This window comes from Lepidochelys olivacea (genome assembly GCF_965140295.1).
Source record: "Lepidochelys olivacea isolate rLepOli2 genome assembly, chromosome: 24".
Classification (NCBI taxonomy): domain Eukaryota; kingdom Metazoa; phylum Chordata; order Testudines; family Cheloniidae; genus Lepidochelys; species Lepidochelys olivacea.
In genome coordinates, this window is record NC_140434.1 from 16742537 (window position 1) to 16752974 (window position 10438).

Genomic DNA, 10438 nt, shown 5'->3' on the forward strand with positions numbered 1-10438 from the left:
CAGGCTGGTGGGACAGAGGGCACAGCGGGACCCCAGTTCCAGGTTGCCCCCCAGGGAACCCGTCAGGGCCTCGTGGTGCCGATGTGATTCCACCCGGGGCGATGCACAGCCAACGATTTGCAAACTCTCTCTTTAATTCAGTGCAGTAAATTGTCCCGATTCCGTATCCTTCCGCACAACGATCTGTGGGGGCCTGGGCTGGCCAGAGGGGCGGGTGTCCCCGCTCTGTGTGAGCCGGTGCATCCCCGAGCCGCCGGACGCAGAACTACACGCCCGGAGACACAGGCTGTCTCAGACGCACAATCACACGCCAGCCGGACACAGGGTCGCGTGGAGCTGCAGGCTCTGGGATACGCGCATGCACACACAGTGCAGGGCTCAGCCCCTCCAGCAGGGGGCAGCAGGTGGGGACACACAGACACAGCGCAGGGCTCAGCCCCTCCAGCAGGGGGCGGCAGGGGGACACACACACAGTGCAGGGCTCAGCCCCTCCAGCAGGGGGCGGCAGGGGGACACACACAGACACAGCGCAGGGCTCAGCCCCTCCAGCAGGGGGCGGCAGGGGGACACACAGACACAGCGCAGGGCTCAGCCCCTCCAGCAGGGGGCGGCAGGGGGACACACTCACACACACAGCACAGGACTCAGCCCCTCCAGCAGGGGGCGGCAGGGGGACACACAGACACAGCGCAGGGCTCAGCCCCTCCAGCAGGGGGCGGCAGGTGGGGACACACAGACACAGCGCAGGGCTCAGCCCCTCCAGCAGGGGGCGGCAGGGGGACACACACACAAGGCAGGGCTCAGCCCCTCCAGCAGGGGGCGGCAGGTGGGGACACACACACACAGAGCAGGGCTCAGCCCCTCCAGCAGGGGGCGGCAGGTGGGGACACACAGACACAGCGCAGGGCTCAGCCCCTCCAGCAGGGGGCGGCAGGGGGACACACTCACACACACAGCACAGGACTCAGCCCCTCCAGCAGGGGGTGGCAGGGACACACACAGACACAGCACAGGGCTCAGCCCCTCCAGCAGGGGGCGGCAGGGGGACACACACACAGCGCAGGCTCAGCCCCTCCAGCAGGGGGCGGCAGGGGGACACACACACACAGAGCAGGGCTCAGCCCCTCCAGCAGGGGGTGGCAGGGGGACACACCCACACACGGAGCGACCTGGTCCCTGCCCTTACACCGGTGGGGGCAGCTCCTGCCGTGCTTGGTCCTGGTGGAGCCGGGCGGTGGAGCCGGGCTGCAGGCCGCCCTGCTGCGGGGCCACCTGCGTGTGGCTCTGGGCGGGCGTCTCGTGGCACTGGATGTGGGTGATGGCACTCACCAGCGCTGTGGGGGAGGGGCAGAGCTGGGGTGAATGGTGGGCTCAGAGGGGGTACCAATGCTTTCATGGGGGACCCCCCCCCCAACGCCCCTCCCAACCTCCCCAGCTCCCAGCGCTCCCGCCCCCGGCCCCAGAACCCCACCCCGCAGCCCCTCCCCCAACCCCATAGCCCCTCCCACCTGGATATCCAGCTATCCCGCCATGCCCCCCCTCCCCTTGTGCTCTGGGTCTCACCGCTCAGGAGGAAGAGGAAGGAGGCCACACAGCCCACATAGAAGGACCAGCTGTGCCGGCGATTCAGCTCAGGGTGGAAGGGCCCAGACGTGGAAAATGAGACGCGAAACACCAGGACGCTCGCCAGCGTGACGATCCCTGGGGCGGGGGGAGTGGAAGGGTCAAGCTGCAACCTCCCTTCTGCAACCTCAATCAGCTGTTAGCCAGTTACCCCACCCCAAAGCTGGCCACCAGGTGAGGGATCCCTGTATAACCGGCCCCCGCGCCCCGCCCCAGACCGGGCTGCATCTCAGCGCTGGGTGAGGGATCCCTGTATAACAGCCCCCATGCCCTGCCCCAGAGGGGGCCGCGTCCCGGCGCCGGGCGAGCGGTACCTGTCAAGAGGTTAGTGACAGCGGCCAGTCTGTATTTCTGGAAGGTGTGGAAGGAGGTGAGGACAGAGCAGACAGCGATGAACCCGAGCAGAGTGGACAGCGTCATCAGCGCTTTGGTCACCTCGAATGCCACTGAGGGATCAAGGGCCAGGCTGGTTAACGAGGGGAATCTCCCTGCACCCCCCAGCACCCCAACCCCACTGGCCTGAGATTCAATGGCCCCAGCAGAGCTGTGGGGGGATCCCAGGGCTGGGCTAGCAGGGGGCTGTGGGTCGGGAGTGAGGGGCACCGGCAGAGCACGGGGAGCGGGGAGCCGAGGGCTGGGCTAGCAGGGGCCAGGGGGCTGAGGGTCAGGATGGGGGGGCACTGGTTACACTGTGTGTGGCGGGCGGGTTCAGGGGCACTGTCACGTGGTGTATGCTGGGGATACCAGGGCCAGATGGGGTCCCGTACCCGTCCCCATGGGCAGTTTGCTGCAGAACCAGTTAAGGCAAATGTTCCACAGCCCCATGCTGGCCTCGAACCCGGGGCTGCCAACTTCCATCCAGTACGGGGAGACCAGCGCCAGCAGCTCGGTCAGGAGGCTCAGGCAGGTCAGGACCTTGGTTAGCCGCTTGAAATTCAGCTTCTCAGCCAGCCCAGGAAACACTGGGGGGAGGGGCGGATATGCATTAATGGGGGGCTTGGATCCCCCATCACAGCCCCCTTCCCCCTCGTTAGCCCCCGCCCCCCCAATGACCTCCTGCCCCCTCGTTAGCCAGGTCGCCCCATAATGATCCTGGTCCCCCGTTAGATTCCCCTGTAACAACCCAGTACCCTCCAATAGCCAGCGCCCCACGATAACAATCCCCTGCCCCGTCGTTAGCCGGCTCCCCCCATAATGCCCCCCGCCCCCAATAATCACATCACTTCATAACAACCCCCTGCCCGTTATATCCCCTTAAAGAGCCCCTGCACCCCAATTACCCACATCCCCCCTTAACAGGCTTCTGCCCCCCGGATTCAGACCCCGAGAATGACTCCCTGCCCCTCCATTAACTCCATCCCAACCCTGTGCCATATACTTGCTGCAGGGGGCGACCCCGATGCCCTGTGGGGTGGAGGGGGGCTGGGGTTACGCCCCGGTCAGCCCCGAACCCTGATCCCCGCGGCCTCCCTGTGACCCGGCAGCCCCCGCTGGGCCCCACCCGCCTCCAACTGCCGTAGAACCTGCCCCCCCCCCCATGCCAGCCCCGGGCGCCCGGCACCGACCCAGCCACTGCGCAGCACAGGGGGCCTGGGGTCATCCGGCCCCCTCCTGCCGCACGGCCTGGGGCCCCGGCTCCCCTGTTCCAACCAGAGCCTGAGAAACGGCCTGTGGGGGCTGGAGACCCAGCAGCCAGCTCCCCTCCCTACCCACACCGGGCACCTGCTTCCTGGTCTGAATTGGTCAGGCGGGGGCGGGGGGGGGGTCTTCCCTGGCGATCATGGCTGGCCTCGATGCCCCACGGCGGCGCTAGGGGGGCACTGTGCTGCAGGGGGCAGGGTAGGGAGCTCTCCCCTAGCAGTCAAGGTGAGCCCCGAGGGCAGCGCTAGGGGGCGCTGTGCTCCCAGAGGCCCTAGCATTTCCTCCAAGAGGCAGGGCTTGAACCTGGGGGTCCAGGCCAAACCCCAGCTGGGGCGATTCCACTCGGCTTCCCTAAATCCTCCCTCGAGTTAAGATTTTCATTCACTTCCCATCCGAAATTATACTGAATTGTTGTGAATTAAACAGACACTGTGTCCCCACCCAGAGGTGGCTGCATGTCAGCGGCAGGCGAGCCATCCCGGTGCGGCGTTATGTGCAGCTGCTCTGCCCCAGAGGTGGCTGCATCTCAGCTCTGGCTGAGGCTGTGCAACCTGAAAATTGCATCCGGATCCTTGAGGGTGAAACGGCCTGAGAAAGGCAGAGAGCTTTTACCGGTACAATTTAGTGACCCACTTATCTGTGGGTGGACGGTGTTTCTACAGATTGTATGTTATGCTCTGGCACCCAGACTCCTGGCTTCGACTCCAAGCTTGGGAAAGTCACATCAGCTCGCTGGGCCTCTGTTTCCCCATCTGTAAAGTGGGGATAATCTGCCTTTGGCTACATAGATTGTATGTAGGAGGGGCAGAGGCTGCCTTTGTCTGTGTCTGGGCAGCACCTGGCACAACAGAGCCCTGATCTCAGCCGGGGCAGGGTCTGTCTCTCGCCGGGTCTGGGCAGCGCCCGGCATGACGGGGCCCTGATCTCAGCTGGGGCAGGGCCTGTCTCTCGCTATGTGTCTGGGCAGCGCCTCGCACGACGGGGCCCTGATCTCAGCTGGGGCAGGGCCTGTCTCTCACCAGGTCTGGGCAGCGCCCGGCATGACGGGGCCCGGATCTCAGCCGGGGCAGGGCCGGTCTCTCACTATGTGTCTGGGCAGCGCCTGGCACGACGGGGCCCTGATCTCAACTGGGGCAGGGCCTGTCTCTCACCAGGTCTGGGCAGCGCCCGGCATGACGGGGCCCGGATCTCAGCCGGGGCAGGGCCGGTCTCTCACTATGTGTCTGGGCAGCGCCTGGCACGACGGGGCCCTGATCTCAACTGGGGCAGGGCCTGTCTCTCACCAGGTCTGGGCAGCGCCCGGCATGACGGGGCCCGGATCTCAGCCGGGGCAGGGCCGGTCTCTCACTATGTGTCTGGGCAGCGCCTGGCACGACGGGGCCCTGATCTCAGCTGGGGCAGGGCCTGTCTCTCACCAGGTCTGGGCAGCGCCCGGCATGACGGGGCCCGGATCTCAACTGGGGCAGGGCCTGTCTCTCGCTATGTGTCTGGGCAGCGCCCGGCATGACGGGGCCCTGATCTCAACTGGGGCACAGCCCAGGACAACAGGTTCCCGATCTCACAATGACTCACACATCCAAACCAAACGATTAAACTCTCAGGACTTTATACAATCAGTGATGGTGGCACCAAGAGAAACAGACGAGGGGCTTGTATGGGGCCATTTGGCCACGGGGAGGCGTGGCTCTGTGGGATTCCCCTAACAGCTGAGCTCAGCCCAGACGCCGTGGCCGGAGTGACGAGAACCCGGCTCGAGCCCCGTGGACGAGACGATTGTAACGGGGCAATTGCAGAGCCGTGCAATACAGAGGAAATAGTCCTGGGGGTGGAGGGATACGTGCTGGAGCTAAGTGAGCCAGGCGGCCGATGTGCTGGCCGGGGAGGACTAGCTGACGGTGCTGAGTAGCCTAGAGGGGGAAAAGGGCCCGGCAGTGGCGAGATATTCAGTACGCGCTGAGCGAGAACGGAAAACCGCCCCCGGCACTGGCAGGCCCTTCCACCGAGCTAACTGGGGCTGAGCCATCGAGAGCCTTCGGTGGATGGATACTCTCCGGCGGTGAGTGGTGCTGAGAAAAACAAGTCCCTCAGTGCAGGGATATCTGAGAGCACAAAGGGCCACAAAAGAGAAACAGTCCTGGGGGTGGTGGAGGGATATTGAATAGCGCTGAGTGGAAAAAGTCCCAGTCGTGGAGGGATACTCAATAGAGCTAAGTGCAATGGGGCGGAAAATGTCCCAGTGATAGAGGGATCGATGGCAGTGCTAAGTGCCGCTGTAAGGGGAAAAGTCCCAGTAGTGGAGGGATATTTGATAGCGCTAAGGCACGTGAGAGGACAATTCGTCCTGACTGCGAAGGGATATCCAATAATGTTGTCTAGCATCGATGGGAAAGTAGTCCCAGCAGTGGAAGGATATTCAACAGTTCCAAGTTGCACTGCAAACAATGAGTCCCGTGGTGGATGGATCTCCCGATGGTGTAATGAGTCAGGCGATGTCAGAGCTTGGAATAGCCACGGACCAATCGGCATCCAGGATCCCGCGCAGGAGGGGGGCTGCTGTGAGTGGGGGGACGGGCCCGGGGAGCCGAGGAGGGATGGCGCCCCCTGGCTACACTGGGGCCGCGCCCGTCTCCCCCTCCGGGGCCACCTGGGTGCCCGGCTTCGTGCCCAGGGCAGGCGAATGCTTTTGCGTGATGAGGCAGGAGATCCCTGGGCGTGAGAGAGGAGAAGAGGCCGGCAGATTTTTGAGCAATGACTGGAAATTGCAACTTTTACTGAAGATCAACACACGAGTTTTCACCGATTTGTTGTGGTTGCCAACGATGCCTTTCGAAACCCGATTTCTTTTTCTTATAAAAACCGGTTTGGAAATGGAATTGTAAAACCAAAGCCGGTTTTCCAAACTGAGTTTCTGTTCATGAAAAATACATTTTTAATCAAAACTTTTTTTTTAACGGTTTTGGAAACCAGACTCGTTTACTGAAGAAGGGTTTCAAAAAATGGATTTGGCCCCCTCCCCCAACACATTTAATAAAAAGATTTTTTCCCAAAAAAGGCATTTTCCAAGAATGGGTTTTCTTAAACTCAAACAGCTTTTCCAGACCAGAACAGTTTCCCATTTCATTTTTCCGTCAGAAAGCTGGACAGTGCTGACAGGGAAATTCAGTGAACAGTTTCATTACAAATTTCTGGTTTCTTTTTGGAAAAATTTCCTCCAAAATGAAAACATTTGACACCCCCCCTCCCATTTGATTTGGGTTAAAATGTCTGTTTAATGTAGGAAAAATCTCAGTGAAAAATCTCCCCATTCTGCGGCTCAACCCCTCGTCTCAGGGAACCGCCCGGGGAAATGTCCTAAGTTCTTCACCTCCCAAGGCATGTCTGAGATCCCCAGCTCAGCCGTCCGGTGATGGGTCCCATGGAACGAAGTCTGGGGGCCCTTTGACCCTGCCCCCTGCCCCTGCTTACCGGAGAGGGCAAAGGCGGGGCCCACGGCCCAGGACATGTAGAAGGCCCAGTTGTACTTCTGCTGGACTTGGGGCTGATGGGGCGAGTCGAGCACAAACACGAGGAACGTCACCGAGCTGATCAGCCCGCAAACTCCTACAGGCCAAAGGGAGAGTGTCAGGGGCACATGCCCTACACCACCACTAGGAGGAGTTGGCACTCCTGGGTCAAGCTCCTCTTCTCCTCAGGTGAGCTGGTGTGTGGAGATAATCCCCTGCTGGATAGTCCATCCACCAGTCACCCCAACATACCCCTCTATCCATCCAGCCATCCCCCCATCGATCCATCCATCCATCCATCCCCCCAACACCCCTCTATCCATCCATCCATCCATCCATCCCCCCAACACCCCTCTATCCATCCATCCATCCATCCATCCATCCACATACAACCACATCTCTCCATACACTCACCCATCCATTCCCCAATACACCCCTCCCTCCCTCCATCCATCCATCCCCCCAACACCCCTCTATCCATCCATCCATCCATCCATCCACATACAACCCCATCTCTCCATACACTCACCCATCCATTCCGCAATACACCCCTCCCTCCCTCCATCCATCCATCCCCCCAACATCCCGCCATCTGTCCATCCATCCATCCCCCCAATCCATCCATCCATCCCCCAACACCCCTCTATCCATCCATTCATCCATCCATCCACCAACACCCCTCAATCCATCCATCCATCCCCCAACACCCCTCTATCCATCCATCCATCCATCCATCCACATACAACCCCAACACCATCTCTCCATACACTCACCCATCCATCCCCCAATACACCCTTCCCTCCCTCCATCCATCCATCCCCCCAACATCCCGCCATCCATCCATCCCCCCAACCCATCCATCCATCCCCCAACACCGCTCTATCCATCCATCCATCCATCCATCCACCAACACCCCTCAATCCATCCATCCATCCCCCAACACCCCTCTATCCATCCATCCATCCATCCATCCATCCATCCATCCATCCACATACAACCCCATCTCTCCATACACTCACCCATCCATCCCCCAATACACCGTTCCCTCCCTCCATCCATCCATCCCCCCAACATCCCACCATCCATCCATCCATCCATCCCCCCAACCCATCCATCCATCCCCCAACACCCCTCTATCCATCCATCCCCGCAACATACCTCTATCCATCCATCCATCCATCCGTCCATCCACCCAACACCCCTCTATCCATTCATCCATCCACATACACCCCCATCTCTCCATACACCCACCCATCCCTCCCCCAACACACCCCTCTATCCTTCCACCCATCCATCCATCCCCATATGTCCTGATCTCTCCATCCACCCATCCATCCATCCATCCACATATGCGCCCCTCTATCCATCCATCCCTGCAATACACCCTCTATCCATCCATCCCTCCATCCCCCAACACACCACTCTGTCCTTCCATCCCTCCCTCCCTCCTTCCCTCCACCCACCCCTCCATCCCCACAACACACCCCTCTATCCTATCCTTCCACCCATCCATCTCCATATACACCCATCCCTCCATCCGCCCACTCATTCATCAACATACACACCCCTCTATCCATCCACCCACACACCCACCCATCCCTCCATCCCCCCAACACACCCCTCTATCCATCCACCCCCCCAACACACCCTCTACCCATCCATCCACCCATCCCTCCATGCCCCCAACACACCCCTCTATCCTTCCATCCATCCATCCTCATATACACTCTGTATCCTTCCATTCATCCATCCATCCCCATGCGCCCCGATCCTTCCATCCACATACCCATCCATCCCCATATGTGCCCCTCAGTCCCTCCCTCCCTCCCTCCACCCACATACATCCCCATCCCTCCCTCCATCCACCCATCTATCCCCTTACACTCCCGTCTATCCACCCCACCCCCACACCTATCTCCACACCCCACCCTGTCCATCCAACCATACACACCCCATTGTCTATTCCTCCCTCCTTCTGCAGACACACCCCTCTCGCCATCCATCATCTACCCAGCGACCCCCGTCCCCACCCCTCTAGCCATCCATACCGAGGGGTGGGGATTAAGAGGGGAAGGATGGTCCCCTGATTAGGGCCCTGGCTTAGGCTGCATAAGTCCCAGGCTCAGTTCCTTACTCCACCATTGGCTCCCTGCTTGACCTTGGCCAAGTCACTCAGCCTTTCTGTGCCTCAGTTTCCCATCTATACAATGGGGCTGGCTGTCTGCCTACAGGGTGCTGTGAAGCTAAGTTCCTTACAGACCATGAAGCGCTTTGAGAGCTACCAATGAGATGGGCTGTATGAGAAACAAGAGTTATCCTTCTATCCAACGCTGGTCATCAACCAGCCACCGCTCCCCCCCAGAGGTGGCTGCGTCTCAGGGCCTCCCACCCACGATACCTGCCGTGAAACAGGTCATGGCCCAGACGTTGGTTTCCGGGAAGAACTTGCTCGCCTGGCGGAGGAAGGAATCCAGGCAGCACAACGTGGCGAAGATGGCGGTGATGATCCCCACCAGCATGAATCCCCGGCTGGAGTCCAGCACACCTGGGGGGCGTTGAGAGAATCAGAGGGGCAACCCAGCCCACTCGCCCACCCCCCACCCTGGACACGTGTCCATCTCGGCTGCAAGAACAATGAACAATGAATGGCTACAGACAACTGAAGCTGGATGGGTGATCTGGGTGAAGGCGGATCGACACCGGCTGGGGGATCCACCCCATCAACTCTGGCGGATCTACGGCCAATCAATGCCAGCTGTGGGATCCAGCCCTGTCAACTCCAGTGGATCTACGGCCAATTGACACCGGCTGGGGGATCCACCCCATCAACTCTGGCGGATCTACGGCCAATCAATGCCAGCTGGGGGATCCGGCCCAGTCAACTCCAGTGGATCTGTGGCCAATCGACACCGGCTGGGGGATCCACCCCATCAACTCTGGCGGATCTGCGGCCAATCAACGCCAGCTGGGGGATCCGGCCCTGTCAACTCCAGTGGATCTACGGCCGATCGACACCGGCTGGGGGATCCGGGCCCAACAACTCTGGCGGATCTGCGGCCAATCAACGCCAGCTGGGGGTCCGGCCCTGTCAACTCCAGTGGATCTACGGCCGATCGACACCGGCTGGGGGATCCGGGCCCAACAACTCTGGCGGATCTGCGGCCAATCAACGCCAGCTGGGGGTCCGGCCCTGTCAACTCCAGTGGATCTACGGCCGATTAACACCGGCTGGGGAGACCCAGGTCCGTCGGGAGAACGGTGAATGGATGCCAGTGGGGGACACGTACTTGTCCTGGGGGGCAGGTTCTTGCAGGCAATCCCCTTGCACACAGTCCATATCCCGAAATTCATGGGCCCCATGTCCGAGCTGAAGAGCAGCCAGCACGGACACACCCCAACGACCAGGATGAGAAGGAAACTGAAGCAGGTTAGAGAGATGCTCACCACCCGGTAGGGGAACATCGTGCGCGAGGCGACGGGCTCCGGGGGGCTGAGGTAACCTGTAGGGAGAGACGCCAGGGATGTGAGGGGCTGGGCTGAAGCACGGGCCGTAGGGAGCTGGGGACAGCAGCAGCTCTGACCTAACGGCACTGCTCGAGGGCCGCTGGCTGAGGGAAAAGCCCGAAGGATGCTCACGCCTGAGTCTGCAGAAAGCCTGAGCCCATTGCTCT

At 60.8% G+C, this 10438-nt stretch overlaps 1 protein-coding gene across 1 annotated transcript; it reads right to left on the minus strand.

The window, feature by feature from the left end:
• Window positions 1–5869: 5869 nt before the first annotated feature.
• LOC311512790 (uncharacterized protein) lies at window positions 5870–10229 on the minus strand (the record flags this gene model as incomplete). Its single annotated transcript, XM_084614159.1, has 4 exons — window positions 5870–5970; window positions 6730–6864; window positions 9166–9312; window positions 10055–10229. 4 exons carry the CDS (start codon window positions 10227–10229, stop codon window positions 5870–5872), a joined length of 558 nt encoding a protein of 185 aa, XP_084470285.1.
• Between the last annotated feature and the right edge of the window lie 209 nt (window positions 10230–10438).